The sequence below is a fragment of the Anomalospiza imberbis genome, chromosome 8 (assembly GCF_031753505.1).
Source record: "Anomalospiza imberbis isolate Cuckoo-Finch-1a 21T00152 chromosome 8, ASM3175350v1, whole genome shotgun sequence".
Taxonomy (NCBI): Eukaryota; Metazoa; Chordata; class Aves; order Passeriformes; family Viduidae; genus Anomalospiza; species Anomalospiza imberbis.
Window position 1 is genome coordinate 35,688,592 of NC_089688.1, and position 21,556 is coordinate 35,710,147.

A 21,556-nucleotide genomic window follows, 5' to 3' on the forward strand; every position below is an offset into this window, starting at 1 on the left:
GGGTCCGCCCGCCCGGCCCCATTGCCGGGTCCGTCAGCCCTGCCCCACCGCTGAGTCCGCCCGCCCGGCCCCACCGCCGGGTCCGCCCGCCCGGCCCCACCGCCGGGTCCGTCAGCCCTGCCCCACCGCTGAGTCCGCCCGCCCGGCCCCACCGCCGGGTCAGCCGGCCCGCCCCGCCCCGCCGACCGCTCTGCCCCCGCCGGCCGCCAGCGGCTACACCCGGAGGCGGCGGCGCCCCCCCCACTCGCCACGTCGGGCCCCTCCCGCCGGCGCCTCATGGAACAGCCGGGCAATGACCGCGGGGCCCCGGCGGCCGCGCTGCCCCGGGGCACTGAGCGGTAATGCCCGTCCCGATCGCTGTTCTGCTGGGTAATCGTCTCCTTCTTCAGGTACTCAGCGGCCGTTCCCTCGCGTTAGAGCCCAACGTTTTTAAAGCTGTTGTAAAAAATTATCTACGCCCTGTGAATAACTGTTTAGCTCAACTTTGTTGTCTATTCTGATACCCACTGGCGTCGCAAAGGCCTTCCTTCCTCCCTCCCTCCCGACCCGACGTAGAGGTATAGCCCCTGGTCTTTAAAGGGAGAAAAACTGCTGTTGCATCACTGCGGAACCAAGCTCGTTCGAATAAATAAAATGACCAGAGATATTCCTAATCGAAAGCATAATTCACTGTCAAGAAAAGAATAATTCCGATTTGAGGCTTATACAGAAAATAATTCCGGAAACTGGGCTTATAGCATGTTTTCCGCCTTGCAACTGCTTCCTCCTACGAATTTGATACATTGTTATCCAAGGAAAAATTAAGCACAACAAGCGGGGAACTAATTATTTTGAGAGTGTTCATAAAGTAAACACGAATCGACTCGATCATATCAGAACAATTACTAAAAGCGTTGTCCTTTGGATGTGGTCATGTCTGTCGTCAGAATCGTTTGCAGGTGAACAGGGTTTCGTTTAACCTGTAACAAGACCGTAATGTCAATGTAGGTCAGCTTTGGGAAGTAATTATTTGGGCTCGTCCACGGTCTTTGTTTTCAATCGCTGGAGTTACGGGATGTAACAGTCCGTGCGTCTCGTTTTGTGTATCCTTGTAAAAAGCTTAGTGTACAAACGTGAGATTAAAAATGACGCTGCGCTAAAGAAGGTTTAATAAACGACTTCGTTGTTTTCCCTCTGCCTATTGCAAACATCAGCAGCGGAGGGAACAGTCACGGGCTTTGTGAGGAGAGTCTCATCAGCTCTGTGCAGGCTCGTTTCCGCGACGCCTGCGTGCGTTGGGAAGGGGCTGGCAATGCCACCTGCTCCCTCCGCCTCCGGCGCGGCCCCGGCTCACGGCGGCGTTGAAAGCTGCTGCAGGTGGCCGCAGACGGGGCTGATCGGCCCTTCCGGAGAGTCGTGGCTTCCGCCGGGGATCGGGGACCACCCATCCCGGGCAGGCAGGTTGCCGGCGCGCAGTCAGCCCCGCGGCTCGGCTCGGTCTCTGCCAGCAGCGCCGCTGCCCGCCGAGCCCGCAGATATTGCGACTCTGAATGCCGACCCCGCGGCGCTGAGCGACTGGGTTCGGCTAGGCTAACGAGGGACACCTCCCGCTCCGCCCGGCCGGGGCCGGGTGCTGATCCAGACACGGGCAGCCGGCAGGCGCTCACCGAGGAGCGGCCCCGCCGAGACGCCGTTTTCTTGCGCGGGACCGATGGAACAAGGTAAGCGTGCGGTCTCCGCCATCCACGCTGCGGCGGGGCGAGACCGACCCCCGTCCACCCTTGGGTAAGCTCGCCGCTGGGCTGCACCGGTAGCAGAGGGCCGTGGCGGAGCGCAGTGTCCTCCCGCGTCTGCCGCCTGCTCCCCCGGGATATCCGAGAGTGTCCGTGCCTGTGTCCCGCTGCCGCCCCGCTCCCGCGCGGCTTCCGCCGCAGCCAGGAGCGCGCAAAACGCGACGCGCATCGCTCCCGGCGGCCTCTGGACCGCGGTGGCCGGTGGCCCTGCAGGGGGCTGCTACCTCGGGACTCTCGCCCATCGGCGCACGGGTCCCGGGGGCAGAGCCAAAGCCTCCCGCTTCATCTAAAGCCGCCCTCGGAGTCCGGTTGACAGTTTGTATGTTATCAATGACACTTGTTGCACATCAGTGGCGCGTTTGTCCATTTCACTGACTTTCCTGAAATCTCACACTCTCGTTTTTCCACGTGGAAATATGTGGGGTTTATTTCTGTAGACCCCGTGGCGTGATAAATCTACTTTTGTGTCTGTTCTTCCGATGAGGTGTGGCACCGAAAGAGGAGACCACGGGCAGGCATCGCCGGGTGTCTCCGGCTCCCCGCCCGCGGGCTGCTCGCGAATCCTCTTTCCGCCCCGCTGCTCCCTCTCCCCGATGCTGTTGGGTGCCAGGCGCTGCCAGGCTACTCCGGGGCCAAGGACTCCCCTAGCCCTTAAGCAAGCCCCGTTCCGGGTGCAAAGCTCGTTCCCCTCGGAGACGTCGCAGCGGCTGGGCAGTCATCGGGGCGACTGCACCGGCCGCTACGCGCGCCCTGGCCCCGGCCCGGGCCCCGGCAACCTGACTGCTCGCCCCCAGGCTCGGCGCAGCGTCCGCAATCACGCCCGGCAGCCTCTCGGAGTGGTGGTCTCGGTAAAATAAGTCGGGGATACCGTTCCGTAGAGGCAGCGGCTCATCGGCTGCCGGAGCGCTCGCTGTCTCCGGTGCTTCCTGTGGCCGAGCAGAAGTTACTGATGGGGGGCTTACCCGAGCACATATAAACACCTCGAGGCATTTATAATGTGCGGGCGCGTTCCCGGGTTAGTCCGGCAGCGCTGCAGAGCGTCCAGTCGGGCGGACACGCCACCGGCACTGCTCGTGTGGCCGCTTTCGGAACGTTCATTTCGGCGGAGGAGAACAGGACAGGGCCGGGCAGCGCGGTCACCTGTCCGGGCCCCCCGCGCCCTGCCCCGCGCCCCTGCGGCCGGCCCGGCCTCCGCCGCCTCCGCGCCCTGCCGGCGCCCCCTGCCGGCGACGGGCCGGGGCACCGAGCGGTTCGTCCGCCCCGCCCGCCGGGCCCGGGCTCGTTCTCCCGCCGGGCTCGGTGTCATTCCCCCGCCGGGCCCGGGCTCGTTCCGCCCGCCGGGCTCGGTGTCATTCCCCCGCCGGGCTCGGTGTCATTCCCCCGCCGGGCCCGGGCTCGTTCCGCCCGCCGGGCTCGGTGTCATTCCCCCGCCGGGCCCGGGCTCGTTCCGCCCGCCGGGCTCGGTGTCATTCCCCCGCCGGGCTCGGTCTCGTTCCGCCCGCCGGGCTCGGTGTCATTCCCCCGCCGGGCCCGGGCTCGTTCCGCCCGCCGGGCTCGGTGTCATTCCCCCGCCGGGCTCGGTCTCGTTCCGCCCGCCGGGCTCGGTGTCATTCCCCCGCCGGGCCCGGGCTCGTTCCGCCCGCCGGGCTCGGTGTCATTCCCCCGCCGGGCCCGCTGCCGCCGCTTCTCTCCGTGCCGGATGTGTTGTGGCGGCGGTGGGACGGGGCTAAGGCGCCCGGACGGACACCGGCGCCGGGGCTCTGGGAGTCTCGCGCGGGTGCCCCGGCGCTGTCCCTGCGCGATCCCGGAGCCGTGACGCGCCCGCACCGGGTCGCGGATGGTAAGACCCGCGGCACTGACACACTCGCCGGGCGTAGTTACAGGCAGGACAAAACACGAATTCCCACCGTGTGAACTTAACGATCGTTTTGCTATGCCCCTGACATCAGTAACATTTCTTAAAAATGACTTAGAAACAAAACTGATATCAGTAACATCAAATTCGTCTGGGACTTACACATTCCAGCATAGGAAAAGAGGAGTATTGCAGTACGTGGACCAGAATTAAATTCTACATTACAAATAACTTCAGACAAGTTTTGTTTAACCTGCTTCTTTTTTTTTTTTTTTTTTTAATTTTATTTTTTATTTTTGTTATGTATACAGCCAAAGTACCTTTTCTTGTAGCTTCTGTGCAGCTGAAAATGTCTGAGAGGTTGTGGACTAGAATAAAATAAGTCACTAATAGATTCCTCCACTGCATTATATATTATTCCAAAGTGCAGCTGTAAAGTCCATGTAAAAACAGAATAACTGAGGAAGCAGGAGCTCAGAGCAGCTCACCTCACAGGTTTCCTTTCCTGAGTTATTCTGCAGCTGATGGAGGTACCGGTGGAGGAGCGAGGGAAATTATGCTGTTGCACAGAGTTACATAGAGCAGGAAAATCCATGTCCTGGCCTTGTGATGATGCTGTCTGCCTGTGTTCCTGACAGTACAAATGCTGCTTCTTCACAGCATACCTGAAAGAGATCCTTGTGTTTAAAAATGAGGGGTATTTTTGCCTAATAATGTAGTCACTAGAAAACAAAGTCATTTTAGACTAAATTATCTCTGTTGAAACATCTTCAGAGGGTGATGTATGTTCTGAGAAAGGCCATATTTAATATTTTCCATTATGATCCTTGGCACAAAAGGTAGGAATCTGCTAATGGTGCAGAGCTGAGAGTGTACATAGTCTAGAGCAGCAACAAGAGAAACTGGGTGACCTTGAGAACAGTGTGACAGAAATGTGAAGAAATGTAAAAATTCTGTTTCTTACTGATGTCTTCCTGGGAAGCCGGTTAACTTCAGCTACCAAGAACATAGATGAGACTGCTTTTTAGTGCTTTCTAGAAAGAATAAAAACAAAAGGCTCAGTATGTGTTGTATCTTGTGACTCTCTAAGGTTTTCATCTCTTTATTGGGGTGGGGAGAGAGCTATATATATACGTTCTGTCAAAATAACTTATTAAGACTAGAGTGAGATTTTAGGATGAGGAAGTTTTCAGTGCTTCTGTGTGAATTGGTCTGCTTTGGATTTTAAGGCACAAGTTTTGAAGCTCTGGAAAACATGAATTAGGTTTAAGGAAAGCTTCTGGTGTTATAATCACCAATCATTACTGTAAATATTGATGGAAAGTAGCATGAACATAATTTTATACATATATTTAGGGCAAGAAATGAAACAGTAGTTTTGCAGGTGAAACTTCTGAGAGATTAAAGATAAGCAATTATTAGCATGAGTTTTGTTCTCTCTGTTGTATATCTTGACAGGCGCACTTAACAAGAATATGGTGGGCAGGGTGGGGGTGGTTTTTTGGCTGAATGTCCTTATCAAAATGAAGGGCTTTTCTTACCTTAGTCGATCTAGGAGTCAGTTTATGTCGGACTGAATTTCTGGTGCAGCTTCCAGCAGATCACTGGTATTACTGAGATTCCCAGGACTTTGATTTTTTTCCCTCTTTCGAGGAAACCCTGGTTTACCTGTCCCTTTTCTTCTGACAATGGCTTAGATGGTTGTTAATATTAAGACCACTGAGTTTTTAGATTGCATTAAACTTAGTGCCCACCCACCAACCCTCTCCCACTTCCCTTGTTCCTCCAATGCTATTCTTTTCCTACTTGTCTCCACTCTAATAGTTTATCCTTTTAATGAGAGAAGGCTACAAATTATTCTTTCTAAGTAAGATAAGCCCTTGTGAGCTCTATTTTATCTAACCAAGACTGGGAAGTCGTTTGCCCTTATTTGTATTAAACAGATGTATATACTTTACCGCAAGTCATTAGTGCTATAAAGAGATTGCCTTCCTATTGATAGCCTGGATGGGGGAACTCAGGAGTAAGTTGCCAATAAATAAAGAGTGTGCTTATAAGCATTATTGATTCTCTCTGAGCCTCAGAGAATTGTTTTGTTAGTAAAACTCTACCTGAATATGTAAGTGAGGATAAGAAAAAAGACAGGGATTACTGAAAGCTGAGAGGACTGGGGTATGATGGGGTGAGAGCCTTACATTGGTTTTTTTGTGAAGGGTACAGTCTGTGAAGACAGATGACCAAAATGTGATAGCAATTTTTCTGGCCATCCTCAGCAATCTCAAAGGCAATCCTTAGAAAACTGAAGGGTTAGCACAGAACATGATTTCAGAGTGATCGGAGAGTTCCCCAAATCATCATGAAAGAAAATGAAAGTATCATTTGCATAGGAAATTAAAGACTGGTGAGATTCAAATTCCTTTTGTCCTGTCTGGGTTTTGCAACAGTTTGAAAATGTTTCTCTGAGCTGTTTGGGGAATATTTCAACATATGCTGTTAGACAGCTATTAGGAGCCAATCCAGGAGCAAGTAAGAAGAGGAGCAGTGTGGTTCTGAGCTGTAGGACAGCAGAGTCCATTTACTGGGAGTTGGAAAAATAGAGGATTACTCAGGTTTATGATGCTTCCACTGTCTCGTGTGTTTCTTCCATATTCACACAGCTTGCTGAAAATAAATATTTGCATAGCTGTTTTCCAAGAAAGACAACAGGGCAGAACTGGATGGATACCAGGGCAAAGCTACAGTGCAGTGGTGTTCTCTCTGAAGCCATGTTCGGTGGTAGGATTCCCATCATCTTCAGTGCACATATTCCATGATGTAATTTATATTTGTAAGCTGACAGGCTATTCCTTTAAGAGTATCTCGAAAGAATAACAAATTACATTATTACTTCAGCTTTGACAGATTTTTAACTGTGGTAAGTTAGAAGATTCTCCTGGTGATGTCCTGATCTTCCTCACATTTTTTTGAAGAAGACATAAAACAGTGATAAATGATGGTTATACATTAACCATTTAGTTATACGAGACAAAGATATTGGAATTACCCTGACTGTGGAGCAATAAATTGGCTAAATAATATCCATTTTATATTGTTACTCTTAGTAACAAAAAAAAAAAACAAAAAAACAAAAAAAAAAATTAATGGACTGATGCACATTAAAGGTATCCTGTACCTTCAGGAAGCTTATTTCTTCAGACTAAAATGACAGTATGAATTCAGGAAGTTTCAGGTTATATTACAAGTGCATCATATACTGCTTTCTTTATGTATTTTTCATCATCATTAAGACATACATGAATGTATGTAAGAAATTCTACGGTATCTGTGTGGGGTTTGGTTGGTTGATTGATTGATTGTGGTTTAGACTCTGTTTTGGTTTTTTAAATACCTACCTCGTGTTTTTTTCCAAAAAGCTCTTACAGAATTCATTACGTCTTCTGCTGTTAGGTTTTACCTTCTTTTTTAGATCTCTTTCCTTCTATTAGTTTTTGTTCTTACATTCAATGATGTTATTTAAGGCTTTTTCTGGAGATTTGTTACATGTATTCCACAGTATTTAAAAATTAAAGAATGCTTTTTAAAGATCAGGAGTTGTCAGAACGCTCAAGAAAAGAACCTTCCTTGGGAACAAAACTGCTTATGCTGTGATTTGCCTTCCATATTCACCCAGTCTGCTAAAATTAGTATTATTTAGAGCTGTCTTTCTAGAGAAGACAGTAGGACAGAATTGAATTACACCACCTGAGGGCACTGTAATACTATTTACTTTACTTTTCAGGGCAAATACAAAAGGGTAGTGTTTGAAATAGTCCCAGTTTTTCTTCCTCTTACGATTACTATCAACTTCTAGAACAAGCATACCATTGAAATGAATCAATATCATTAATAAAGAAAAGATGTGTTGTTGACGGCAGGTATCTTGGAAAGAAGGTCATCCTTTTCTCATGTCACTAACCCTTTTTCCTTGTTCTCATTGTCGAATGATGGTAATTTTAAATACAATGCTATTATTATTTTAAATGATGTGTTACTAGTGTGGCAGTGATTGCTGTATAAAACCATGGAATTGTTTAGTTTGGAAAAGACCTCCAAGATCAGGGAGTCCAAGTGCTAACTTGTCTGCAAGTTCAAGCACCACTGCATTCTCCACTGAACTGTACTCCTGGGCTGCAGTTCTGGCTGTTTACATTTGCTGCCTCTTGTCTGTGTGCAGAAAAGTGCAGAGCTGATGTAAAAGCACCCAATGACTGTACTGTGTCCATGTACTTATACTGCTTATTCTACTTAGAGTCACTGACTGGTTTGGGTTGGAAGGGATCTTCAAGATCATCCAGTTCTAATGGCAGTGAGTGCCATGGGCAGGGACACCTTCCACTAGACCGAGTTTTTCGGAGAATATAAAAAAGCAAGAAATAGGAGCAGTAAAAACTCCCTACATGGGCACTCCTGATGTGTTTCATTTTCTCTGTCTTGCCAAGTTTAAGTTCTCTCTCAGCACTTTCTACACTGCCATCTCTCTCTTTTCTTTATTCTTTACTGTTTTTCTGTCTGGTCTCTAGTAATTTGATTTCACTATCTTGTTGTTTTCGCTGTTAGTGCAGGAAGAGGCTCTCCAAGTACAGTTCCAATAAGAAGACCCTGTGCAGGTCAGGAGCTTCTCTGCAGGAAGATGTGCTTCCAGAGGTCACAGCCTTTGGCACTGGTCACTCCTCCCTTCTTACAAGGAAGGGGCTGAACTCTCCCAGTGTATATTCACTTGAAATCACATGATGGAGCCTTTCTGTTCTCTTTATACAACATGAAACACAGTGAAACCTTCATGTCAGAAACTAGATAGTATTTACAATTTTGTTAGAATAATAACCAAGTGCATTTCCACCAGAAAAATGCCTCAAACCTGTACTTTTTCAGTTTGGTTATTTCAGCAATCCAGGAATACATTCGGGGATAGTTCTATAGATAATATATTCTACAATGTCCAATTCAACTGACATAAATAATACTTTTCATTTGTGTATACTAATTGGATTAACAAGGGAATGATGCTGTTTCTTTTGCAGTTGAGGACAGAAGTGAATGAGCTCAACTGTGTTTTGCGTAACAGGATTTCTTAGAACACATAACAGAAAACAGAAAGTTGTGTCAGATAAAGTAGTTTAAAAATACACTGGAATAACTCATTGAGAAATTATCCCATAGTAAAGAAAAATGAAAGTAAAAAAAGAATTTTAAAAGCTTCATTTAAAGATGACTCTACCTTTAAAAGGCATGGTATGAACCCTGTATTGGGGACAGGAACAGATATGTAATAATTTAAGAGATCTTAGCTCTTCCAATTAAGCAATTCCAATAAAACAGAAAAAGACAAGAATATCCTCTGTAACTCTAGTCCTGTTGGTTTGTATGTCTTAACTTGTCTTTATAGATATTTAAGTCTCTTGAAGCAGTGAGATTTTCCTTTCTTGAAATCTGATCACTTTAATATATTATTTTATTACATTAAGGTCATCAATATTAAATATATTTGAAATATATTCCTGAAATCTGACCAGGAAGTTAGTTTTTGCTCTAGTGAGAGGCTGAATTACTTTGGAGAGTATATGTGCTGTGTTTCACAGCAAGTGTTTATGAATGAAACAGATGTTTAGGCAGCTTTATTTCTAGCAGATTCTTTTTATATATGATATGAGCAAACACTTTCCAGTGATATTCTGTCAGCATGGAATGTAGCTTTTTTCCATATGTGCACTCTGTATGTGAAATTGTGAGGCTTAACTTTACTTTCACACATTCTAATGTGCACTTTCTATCCTCTCACATGGCAAATTACCAATACCTCTTTTTTCCCTTTCTGGCATTAATTTTTGCTCATTTGACATCCAGTTTGCCAAATTAATTATGACAGTAATCCTTTCTTCTGTGCTGTTGCTTCACTTTATTCCATGCTATATATTCAGGTTTTCTGAGGTCATTCTTCTCCCCCACTGCCCCTTGTTTTGGTAATGAAAGATAGGATTTATTTATACTGATTAAAATAATTCTGAATGATTTTATGTTCATTTCAGCTAAGATAACCTGAATTGCAAAAACTAAATTTATCTTGTAACCACTTATGCAGAACATAAGAACTTTTTATTTGTTGATGATATAGAGAAACTCTCTATGAAGTCACATTTGGAAGGAAGAAAATTACTAACAAGATCTGTCCCTGAAACAGGGGTTAAAAGACTAAGAAGCAGTACTTCTAAGATCTCATGGAAAGAAGGATTCAAAATGACCTTCTCAAAGGGAGAAAAGATTGTGGAAAGATATTACAGTTGTTTCTTTCCAAGCACAAACATTTAGAAAATGTCTACTTCAATAGGAAAGATAATTAGAATGGCAAATTAGACATCTGTAAATGTGAAGAAGGCAGAAAACATCATGCATTTTGAAGGTGAAACCCTTTTTTTTTTCTGTAAAGACAATATTTCTCTTGAAGTACATATATCTTAATTTATCCACAGACTAGTCAAGCAGAAGGAGACATGCTTAGTGCTTGCCTGTTAGGGCAGTTAATGCAGAAATGCCTTGCTCAGTGTATGCACAGCCAGCTGAATGGAGGGGAGAGCCCTGTGCTATCAAAGGTTCCTCCTATCAAGGACTGCAAGCCTGCCCGTCCACCCCAGCCAGCCCTAGCCAGAGTCCCATGACCGTGTTAATGCCAAATCAGAGCAGTGAGAGCTGCTTGCTGCTCATTTATCAAGTTGCATAATGTGGTGAATTTTTTCCATGTGTAAAGAAGTTTACTTTGGGCTGGATCTCAGTGTTACCCGGACAGTTCTGACTCTTCTCAGCCTGTGCTTTTTGCATTTCCCTATGATTATATAGGAAAACTATGTACTGGGGTGTAATTCTTCTGGTAGAGAAGTCAACAAGATCAGGACAGCTATCTTTGTGCACTGCCTTTCACTATGGCAAATTCATAGTCAGTCCACCCTGCATCCTTGCCTGAAAAAGCCTCATCTCCTCTCTCAACACTCTACTTTTCTCTCCAAAGCACTGAGTATCAGAGGTGTTGTGGGATTTCACACACAGGATGTCTCAGGCAGTCTAAGTTTATCTGCAAGAGATCTGCCTATGCTCTCGAGCAGTCTGTGCAATTTCTGCTGTTTTGAATCTGAAGAACTGCTTAGCAAACTTCTATCCGAAGTTTCACAGTCCCTGGGTCTCCAGGCTGGTGACCAGCTGTGAGAAGCTCTGGCAGTCCCTCCCCAGGCTGCATCCTTCTGCTGGGCCAGAAGGGAGTGTTGCAACGACAGCGTTCCCACAGCACGAGGAGAAGCTGCTGGCACTGCTCCTTCTGTGTATCCTTACCACTTCTCTTCACCCCCTCTTTGCCTGATTTAATGGCATTCACTTTTGGTGATAGAATTTAATGGTATTTGGATCAGTATAAGCCTTCATTTAATGGGCTGCAAGATATGCAAACTTTTTATTTAGGGCTGCAATAGATACTGTTGTTTAAAAAATTAAGCCTGAACACTCTGAAGCAAACAGGGACATGTATCTGTGACAATTAAGCTAGGAATAAGAGAGTCACTGAACTGAGAAGTGATTGTTCTTTTTTCATGGAGCTTTGTGTATGACGAAGTGACATATGGCTTGGTTTATACAGGACCTAAAACTCTCTTAAAGTAGTATCAGAACATTTTACTTTCTTCCCATAAATTCTCAGCAATAAATGTTCTATTTCAGTACAAATACAAAAATAAAATTTATTAGGTAAAACCCAATTCAGATGGGCAAGAGAGTACATCAAAGATGTTATGCCATCAGAAAAATCCAATCACAGGCAATTACGAGTTCTATTGACACTGGAGGAAACAAGATATGTGGATGATAATTTCTGGTGCATCTCAAAAGGAAGTACTCTGGAAATATTTCCATGTTCATTAAAGCACCTGCAAGTGTATTCAGTTTGCAGAAATGGAACTTATGTTCAGATCAGCCCTACTTGGGGAAACCATTTGCAAAGAGACTGAAAATGATTATTTACTGATAGGGCAGGAGAAATAAAAAAGCCCCTTTAATTTTTCAAATTTCAGACTGTTTTTTTCAAAGTGAACAAAAAGAGATAGGAATGTTTTATGTAGGCTCTTGGATACGCTTAATAATATCCAAAATTACTATTTAGAGCAGAAGCACATATTAAGTCATGTAGGATCAAGTCAGGGTCAGCTCTTAAAATCCATATTTGCAATTAACTTCCAGTAATGCCTCAGTTCTTACTATTCTGTTAAATTACATCAATTTAATCAGAGGTTGGATGACATGTTAAGCAACAAACTGACAAATTCTGCCAGCAAAATGATACAGCACATACAGTTCTTCCTGTCAGCAATGTGCAGTCAGGTCTTTTCACCAGCTACCTACCTGGGCTACAAGGAATTGTTTTGAGTAGATAGATTCAGTTGCTGGTATGAAGCAAAAAATTTGGCTGCTTTTGTATCTGTTGATGCCGAATTTCAGTTTTTAATATTGTAATTACATTTAGTCGGCTTTCAGAACAATTTTCAATCATCAGCTGATCTAAGAAAGCAAGACTGAGCTAAAAGAAATACATTTTGGGGCTAGAAATGAGCAGCAGAACTTCACTAAATATGACATGTATATAATGAGACCCTGTATGTATTGCACATATCACTACAGCCAGATGTAGGTTATCTTTACTTCAGTTATTATAAAGGCCTCTGAGCAAGTGAAATATCTGGAACATTTATTTTCATTTATGATTATCTGAGATAGTCTGGTTGATTAAGAAAAAAATAACTGCTTTGCAAAGAGACAGTGGGATCTAATCTTGTGCAGCTAGAGGAAAGGAGTGCCTAAGTCTGGTTTTTGCTCCCTGCTGGTTCCATGTGTGGCCTTATCTGTTGGTTTCTCAATGTCTGTAGAGAAAAGTTCATCCATGGAGAATTCTTTGGTAACCACCTGATGAGAAGGGTCAGTACAACGTCAAACATCACATTATTTTGATTTCGACATTTACAGTCGCTTCTCCCAAATTCCTCTAAGCTCTCTGGCTCACCACGGACAACTCCCTCTTACCAGGTAGCCTTTCTTTTTAAAGTGCTGGAAGTGTGGGAGGCTTCCAAGCAAACAGTGATTTTTTTTTCCCAACTGAGTAGGGTGGAGCTGAGGGGTATTTCAGCACTGCTGGCTGGTGCAGGAGGAGGAAAGCTACTACAGATAAAGACACAGCTGCAGTGAGAGAGAGGCAGTGGGCAGAGAGGGGCAGAAGTTACTCCAAGAGATTTTCTTGCTAATCCCTCTTCCCACGTTCACTCTGCAGCACTAAGCTTTCCTCCAACTGAAACATTTTTTTCCTCAGTTATTATTGGAGAGCAGAAGGAGGGGAAGTTTGTTCACACTTCTGTTGGAGAGAGCAAACATCTTCTTTTAATCCTGTAAATTATTTACAGAGTTAAAACTCCAATATTGTATGATATTGTTTTTGCTGCTGAACGAAGGAATGGATGCATTCAGAGTATTTGAAAATGGGTCGCTCTTGCCGAGTTACTCTGCTCCTGCTAGATGGGATCCCTTCCGTCATCCCTTGAACTCCATCCAGCCCTGGCAATTCAGGCTTCTGGCAGCAGTAATGTTGTTGGTGACCTCCCTGTCACTTGCTGAGAACCTGGCTGTAATCCTGGTAACTTTTAAGTTCAAGCAATTGAGACAACCTCTCAATTATATTATTCTCAATTTGTCTGTGGCTGATTTCCTGGTCTCACTGACTGGTGGTACCATCAGCTTTTTAACAAATCTAAAAGGTTATTTTTTTATGGGATACTGGGCTTGTGTATTGGAAGGATTTGCTGTCACATTTTTTGGTAAGCTTGATTTTGTTTGTAGTTGTATGTTCTTTTCCTTCAACTTCCTTCAATGTATTCTACTTCAGCTTCCTAAGTCACTGACTTTGCATGCCTTTGAATTCACTGGCATTTTCTCCTGTTACATAAATTCTGTAGTGGAGAGTGAAAAATATATCTCTCTTTCCCTGTCATATACATGGCCTGTTGCATGTGTACTGATCGTTGAATATGTGTCATAGAATGAGGAAAAGCTTTCTAATAGAATAGCAGTGTTGTGGGGCTTATGGTAAAACAATTCCAGGAAAAAAAGTTGTTATACATAGCTGTTTTCAATATTTGTATTTAAGTGTGTGCATATATAAATAAGAGAGAGAGAGAAAAAGAGTGAGTGGCTGCCCATAAACTGTGGAAAATCTCAGGGCATGGAACTTCTTGTGTTCTCTGTCCTCCAGGGGCTCTGAGGAGCAGGGACACACCTGTAACAGTCAGTCCACACACCAACATCTTTTTGTGATTTTTTTTCATGGTTTTGTTCACTTACTACCAAAAAATATTGGAAGTACTCTAAGAGGAAAAATCCTCACCACACAGTACCCCGTGTAAATACACCTCTGCAGAGTAAATGGGATATTCGCTTAGAACAGGGCATCTACTAATTTGAGACAGTCATTCCTGCATCCTGTCCCTGTCTCTGAAGCTGCATGAAGGCAGCCAGTAATGCTTGCCCCTGCTCTAAATCACACAGTGCTGATCCTCAGCCTGAAAAGGAGTCCCACAGCTACTCTCTACCTGTTTAAGCTAGACAGAGGGAATGTCGCTTAGGGACAATGCTTCTACATCAGTTTGTGGCATGTAAGCCATGTCCTATGGAGAAAGATCAGGCTATTTCAAGATTTTGGTGTCCCACCAGATAATATGTGCCTAAATTGATAATTTGATGTTGTGGACAGCTGTCTGCAGGTTGGAGTTTTCTGATAGCCTGAAATAATTTTTGCAAAGATAAAATTTTGAAGATTTTAGTTAATTAATTTGGATGCTACACATAATTTGCAGCTTTTCAGTGTAGAACTAAAAGTGCAAGTCCTAGTTACTTAACTGGCCTGATTAGCTGTTTGGTTTTGTAGCACTCATACTGTAGACTGGCAAACTGGACAAACATGAAATTCTTATGCTCTTCATTAATATTCGAATAATGCACATAAATTGCCGATCCTTTTATAACTGGTGTTGATAGGAAAGGTGTCTGATGTTGTGGGTAGTCAAAGAGTGTAACTGGTCACCCAGAATGGTTGCAGAGCCTTCATCTCCAAAGATACTCAAAACCCAGCTGGACTTGGTCTTGAACAACCTGCTAGATGGACAGTGCTTGAGGGGGAGTGAATCCCTCCAGAGCTGCTTTCCAAAATAAACAGTTCAGGTATTCTGTAATTTGAGATGGTGTTTACTTTTCAGCTGTCCACCCAAATTTGATGCTGACTGTTCTCTTGCTACAGGCATTGTAGCTCTCTGGTCTCTTGCTCTGCTGGCTTTTGAGCGGTACGTTGTGATCTGCCGCCCGCTGAGAAATGCGCGCTTGAGGGGAAAGCATGCAGCTCTAGGTATTGTCTTTGTGTGGAGTTTTTCCTTCATTTGGACCATTCCACCAACATCTGGTTGGAGCAGTTACACCACCAGTAAGATTGGGACTACTTGTGAGCCTAACTGGTAAGGCCACTCTCACAGACTATGGTAAAAAAAAATGAAACTTGCAGTTCAAGATGCCTCAGGGCCAGGAATATAAAGGAAAGGGTCAAAGATGATGTAAATCTCTGAAAAAAAAAAACAGATGTAAAGAAAGTTGTAATAAAACTGATCAAAATTTTCTGTGATCACTTTCTAAAACAAAAATTTCTAAAGGGTGGAGCCTCCATCTCTAATGAAAATAATCACGCTACACCTTATCCTTTTATTCAGGAGTCAAAGGAGATAGATTTTTTTTCAGAAGACTGGACAAAGCTCTGAGCCAGCTAGTCTGACCCCATAGCTGGCTCTGCCTGGAGCAGGAGGTTGTACTACATGTCCCTTCCCACATAATCAGCCCCACAGTTCTTTCATACTGTACCTGTAGTTGTAGGATCCTCTCCCAGCTCCTGGCAGGGAGATGGCCCAAGATTCCATCTGGGGATATGACTAGAGCTGAAAAGAGGCACGTTGAATAAAAACATTTGACAAAAAATACTAGTGACTCTTTGAAAAGAAAGATTAATATTCCAAGAAAATAATAAGAACATGCAGTAATAATATATACAAAAGTATGTTGTATTTTATACAGGTACTCAGGAGCTTATGCTGACCGTACATACATTATTTCCTTCTTCACCACCTGTTTTATAGTACCCTTATTGGTGATTTTGGTTTCCTATGGAAAATTGGTGCAGAAGTTAAAAAAGGTAAGAAGAAGCACCCATAAGTAAACTTTTAAAATGTGTATGCATGCAAAAGTTTGGAATTACTGTGTTTGATTTTCTATAAAGATCAGACATAAGCAGGTCAGATTTGCAGGCAGCAAACACACTCAGTTACATCCCTTGTTATATATTTACCCTTACACCCAGAAATTCATGCTATGGTTAGAAGTGATGTTTTAAAGTGTGGAGTTCACATCACTTATCAGTACATGTCATTAGTCAAACATCATACAAATAAAAGAATGTCTACCTCATAAATAAACAGAATGATCCAGTACTGCTTTATTCACAATTATGCTTCAATTCAGTGATATTTCATAAGACTCAAACCAGGCAAATTAGAATGCGGTTTAAAATTACTGCAGTTGTAAATTTTAAGAGTGCTGCCTACTACTTAGTAATATGCTCAAAATAAGATGTAGCCTTTGCAAATAATGCAATGCTTTTTAATAAAAACAATTATCTAGGAATATTTAAAAGACTTAAGAAATATTTTTGAATTTTCTTTAGTGGTTGTGTTGACCTGATCCAAAGAGGAAGCTGCAAAAAGAGACAAGACAATAGAACAGGAAAATTCCTATCTGGCCCAGGATTTGGGGACAAGATTTTTGGACAATATTGATATTTCTATTTACTGCAATGCTCTGAAAAGCCAGTACCTGCAACACATTCTCTAAATCTATTTTGAATTGCCATATGATTGTATCTCACAACTAAGCTCATTTTCAAAAATCTGACTACAGTGAACAGAGAGAGATCCAAGCACCAGAACTGGTGTCTTGATGTTCCCAGCCATCCCTCTTCATGCATTTTGTCCCACATTTGTCACAGTGCAGGCTTGTTCCTGAGTGGAATAATCTGCCAGTCCCTCAGTCCCAGTGACCCCAGCTTTGCAATGCCAATTGTAGCTTTCACTGCAACATCAAAGTTGATGAAAGAAATTAATCTTCAGGAAAATAACAAATTAGCTGTTTACAATAGAGGTAAATTATGGCAGTATTTCTTTGTTTGGAAGATAAGGCACCAGTATGTTTTTCTTTATCAGTATTTAGAGAGAAAGGAAAAGCTATATGTGAAAAAAGACCAGGCTGTTATGAAACAAAGATGAAACCTTTGAAACTGCAATAAAGGAGATTGTGTTCCTTTTCCAGGGCACTGCAATTTTGCTGAAAGGGAGGCTGGGCCGCTCTCTGTGTAGGAACAACATACACTAAAAAATGCTTTAGAAATCTCATATATTGGAAGGGACTATCTTATCAGTACCAAACACAGCCTTTATGAATGCCTAGTAACTTGCAGTTATTGTAACGATTCATTGTCGTTGTTATTGTTGTTGATGCTGTTGTTATGTTTATATTTGGTAAAAACTGATGTGAATTGAAACTTTCTACAGAGGTGAGGACATTGTCCTTCCTAGAAGGAGCATCTATACCTCTTTAAGCATAAACGTTGAACACTGAATTCTTCGAGTGCAGTTCAAAAGTATTAGGGAAAATTTCTCCACAGAGTTCTAACATTACTGCAGGAAGTTAAAAGGCCATGTTATGCAAACAATCTTATTTTATTAGAAATAATTGCAAGACCTGGTGTCAGGTTTTTCTGGAGCCATACAGAGTTATTAAGTTATTAATTATTTCTTGCATAAAATAACATTTCATAACAGCACCTTGTTTTGCTAAGTCATCAGAAACCAAACAGGGATGTTTCCCAGAAAGACATTGTTTGACATCAGCTCATCTCTGTATCAACCTCTGTGCTTCAGCTTCTTGCATGATCACTGAGAAAAAGAGGGAGAGCCTTCCTACTAGATGCCCCAATCCCACTTTAATTCTGACATCATTAGATTGTAAATGCTCTTCTGGGGAGGGCCATAAAGCACCACTGAGCCAGACAGACTCCCCTGGTGTGAATTTGCCCCTCGGTGAGGAGGTTGCACAGCCTCAGCAGTGTGCTTTCTGTAATACCCATGCCAGGCACCCAGCTGTCTGCAAAAGCCAGATGGAATAGAAAGTGCTTGAATTCAGCTCACTATCTGCTTATGACATAATGTCCTTCTTTTTCACTTTGATGATAAAAATATAAAGATACTTAAGCAAAGGAAAATTTACTAATGCTGGTACACAGTAATTCGTGTCCCTCAGCAGTAACTTTGTCACCCATCCCTCTGTGCTGCTGCACTTGGGAAGAGCATGTCTTTCCTTCTAGCGTGGCAACTAGACAGCTCACTGAAGTCACTGGTTGGACACCTTGTTGTTTGATTTTTAGAATCTTTTCTGTTTTCTTAAAAGGTGTCAGATGCACAAGGCAGGCTGGGAACTACCAGGAAACCTGAAAGACAAGTGACTAGAATGATTGTTTTCATGATCGTTGCCTTTCTAATCTGCTGGATGCCATATGCTACCTTTTCTATCCTAGTCACTGCATATCCCTCCATTGAGCTGGATCCCCGTCTGGCAGCAATTCCGGCCTTCTTTTCCAAAACAGCTACCATTTATAATCCAATTATTTATGTCTTTATGAACAAACAGGTACTGTATGTTTTACGAGTGTCTCTAACACTCATATTTTGCTATTTTGTCTTGCTTTATAATGAATTATTTCTACCTACCTATGTGTTAGCTAACAAGCATTACAATATCTAGCATTTAGAATGAAAAAATAATCTGCCATGTGGAAGATAGTGTAAATCTCTGAGCCGTATTAAAATATAAATGCTAATATTTATTAGGTTTAGATATTATAAAGGAAAATCAGCCCTTACAGAACATGAGTTAGCTTCCTGTATGAAAATTATGTTCTCAAGACTGTTCCAGCATATTTCAATAATTCTTTAAGAATGCAACACCATTAAGTTGAACCTGAGGTGGGGTGCACATTTTCAAAGCTTGAATTTGTCTTGAGGAAATGAGGCATTTGTGGTTTATGTGCAGGGGGGTAGAAGAATTGTACATGCCCATTTAACAGGGAGCTTTTTTTATCTGGAATGAGGGCAGAGGATTGAATGCAGAAAAAAAATTGACATGGGGATGAACCAGAGTGCCATTGCTCACAGTGATAACAGGCGTGATAATAAACATAGGCAGATTTCTGCAATGAATGAAGCAACTGAGAGTGGTGGCATCAAGCACATAAATTAAATAAAGAAAAACAGTTAAGTGACTGTTGAATAAGAAATGATGAATTTATCTATCCAGTACTGCAGAGAGAGCTATTGCTTATCTCACATCCTGTGGACAGCACCCTGATCTCCCAAACCATGTAGATGTGTGCTACGCTTTACCCTGTTTGTGGATGAGAGCAACAAAAACCCATCTTTGAGTAGCCAGGAATTTAGTATATGAAAGCATGAATCTGGAGAAATGACCAGTTATGCCCATTAGATATGATTAGCTAGAAGCAGAAAGGAAAAATTATTTTCTAGATTAAGATTGGCTCTTTTCAAAACAGAGTTAATTTTTAGGTTTAAACTTCTTCATGGTGGCATAGGCAAATCTATTTTATAGGGTTATTTTTTATATTCCAAACTGATTCATAAGAGAATTTCCAAGACTTTAGCTAATATGCGGGTTGATTTAGAGAATTTTTTTTTTTTTTTTTTTACATTTCTTATGTGTTTTGACTGATCTCCTGTTTTTTCACATTTTAGTTCAGGCAGTGTTTGATTCAAATGTTCAGTTGCAGTGCCATAGAAGCTGCAGAGTCCAACATGAACCTGACTTCAGAGAGAGCAGTGCTAACGCAGGACAGAAGAGGCCGCGAGAGGGCCCCTATGGCAGTTCATAGCACCATTTCTAAGAGGAAAACTGGAGATGAACACCGAAGCCGGCCACCTTTGGCTCTGTTGACAGCTTCAGAAAACAGAATGTGTCCCATGTAGGGTGGGAGATGGAGCATTAATGCAATGCTACAGTGTATTTCATTGTTACAATCACCTAGTATGAAGATACGTTATTGCTGGGGTCGCTGTGGTCCTGTGGACACTGGCTTTGGAATCCCAGGCTCCTCAGTGCGGGTAAGAGCTGCTTGGCTCTACGGGTGCAGTCAAACACCCAGCCATAAGGTGAGTCCCTTCCTCCACTGCATTTCTCTTCCCAATCCACCACCAACTTGCAGCAGGTAGTGGCACCACACTACTGTGTGCCTCTCTCCCTCCACTCCTTAAGTGTCTGTTTCTGCTTAAGTCACATCCTCACTGCTTTAAATGGGCTGCTGATTCCAGAATAAATTATTAGCTTGTTACTACACCTCCGCTTTCAGAAGCAAGGACTATAACACAAATACTGCTTCTGTAAACAGTGAAAGCTAATGGAAATTGCCAACTTTCTGTGTCTATATTCTATCTCATATTTAATTCACACAATGAAGTGCAGCAATATATTTAGCTTTAGTGGAATGTCACTTGCACATGAAAAGCCAAACCAGGTTATGAGTGTAATAAAGACAGACTTCTGTTCTACAAAGTGTTTGGGATCATTGTATGAAATGTTGCTAAGAACTAAGCTTGTGCTAAGGCACATTGGAATTTTAATCCTATATAAAATCCATCTTTAGTTGAATGCATTTTAAGAGAAAATGCAATGTATTTAAATGCTTTAGGATGGAAAACCATTATTTCTAGAGAAGACATTAGAACAATGCCAGCGGGAACAAATAATGTTTCATAATGGTATAGAGAAGCTACACTAGCTCAATCCTGTACAGGCCTTAGCTATAGAAATGTGATATGGAATGAATCATACATGGTTCAGTTTTACTTCCAAAAACTAGGATTATTTTACACAGAATAAAGACAATTTGTTTCTATCAGATTTTTTTTTCTGCTTTCTGTTAAGTTGATGTTTGAAAAACTATATTGCCTTGAAAAAGTGGGACTACCTGAGATACCTGTGGTCAAAGCTAGTCCCTAAGCAGTACCTTGCTGACTTGGAAGTCAGGAACCATTCCTGTAGCAGCTGGAGATGCTGGAGGGTCAGGAAAAGATAACACAGACATCCAGCACAAAGCATATCCTGAAACCCTGGTAAGTTGCAGAGGCTGGTTTCTGTATGACTCCCCTGCTTGTGAGGAGGCAAGCTGTAGCTACCTGCTGGGGTAGAGGGACAGGCACAGGAGCGAGTCCCTGAGCCACTCTGGCCTTGGCATGCCTAGGGAACTGCTTGGCCATCTGTTCCTTCTTGTGCCCCTCACAGCACTCACACCCATGGACAGTCATGCTCTTTGTTTTGCATCTTACAAAAGCCCTTTAGACCTTTTCTACAAGGTGTCCTTTGCAGAAGAGGAGGAGATGTTAGGAAGCATCGGATCCTTTTCTGTCTTCTGATTTGAAGGATGTTCAGATTCCGTTGCCCTGATTTCATTTTGGGATTGTAAGATCCAAAGAGAGGAGTTAGTCTACAAATAAAATCATGAGCTGCACATATGAGAACTCACTGCAAAAGACTGTACAGTTTTCCTATTCATCTCACAAAATTTCATGAGGTGACTGCCTTTCAGAGTGTAATTTTGGCTTGAACTTTTGCAGGGCTCAATCTTAAACACAAATGTTGATCCTTGTTCTGACAGGCACATTTTTTACCATTCTTTAATCCTGTGCTATCTGTAGCAGAACAATGAACAGATGTATAT

The 21,556-nt window shown here is 43.2% G+C and overlaps 1 protein-coding gene across 2 annotated transcripts; it reads left to right on the plus strand.

Annotated features, from left to right (window-relative positions):
• The first annotated feature begins 1,554 nt into the window (after positions 1-1,554).
• On the plus strand, positions 1,555-19,884 carry LOC137478487 (vertebrate ancient opsin-like). Of its 2 annotated transcripts, none has more exons than XM_068198401.1 (5): positions 1,555-1,700; positions 14,978-15,188; positions 15,796-15,913; positions 18,220-18,459; positions 19,578-19,884. In XM_068198401.1, the coding sequence occupies exons 1-5, from the start codon at positions 1,691-1,693 to the stop codon at positions 19,806-19,808; spliced, it is 810 nt and encodes a 269-aa protein (XP_068054502.1). In that variant the 5' UTR covers positions 1,555-1,690; the 3' UTR covers positions 19,809-19,884. The 2 variants fall into 2 exon arrangements, with proteins under 2 accessions (XP_068054502.1, XP_068054503.1); XM_068198402.1 differs by lacking the exon at positions 1,555-1,700 and adding an exon at positions 12,920-13,502.
• Positions 19,885-21,556: the final 1,672 nt, after the last annotated feature.

Coding starts and splice junctions, on each gene's coding strand:
- LOC137478487 (XM_068198402.1), top strand. CDS start 13,112: ATGATATTGTTTTTGCTGCTGAACGAAGGAATGGATGCATTCAGAGTA. Junction 13,503..14,977: donor ATTTGCTGTCACATTTTTTG/GTAAGCTTGATT, acceptor CTCTTGCTACAG/GCATTGTAGCTCTCTGGTCT. Junction 15,189..15,795: donor ACTACTTGTGAGCCTAACTG/GTAAGGCCACTC, acceptor TATTTTATACAG/GTACTCAGGAGCTTATGCTG.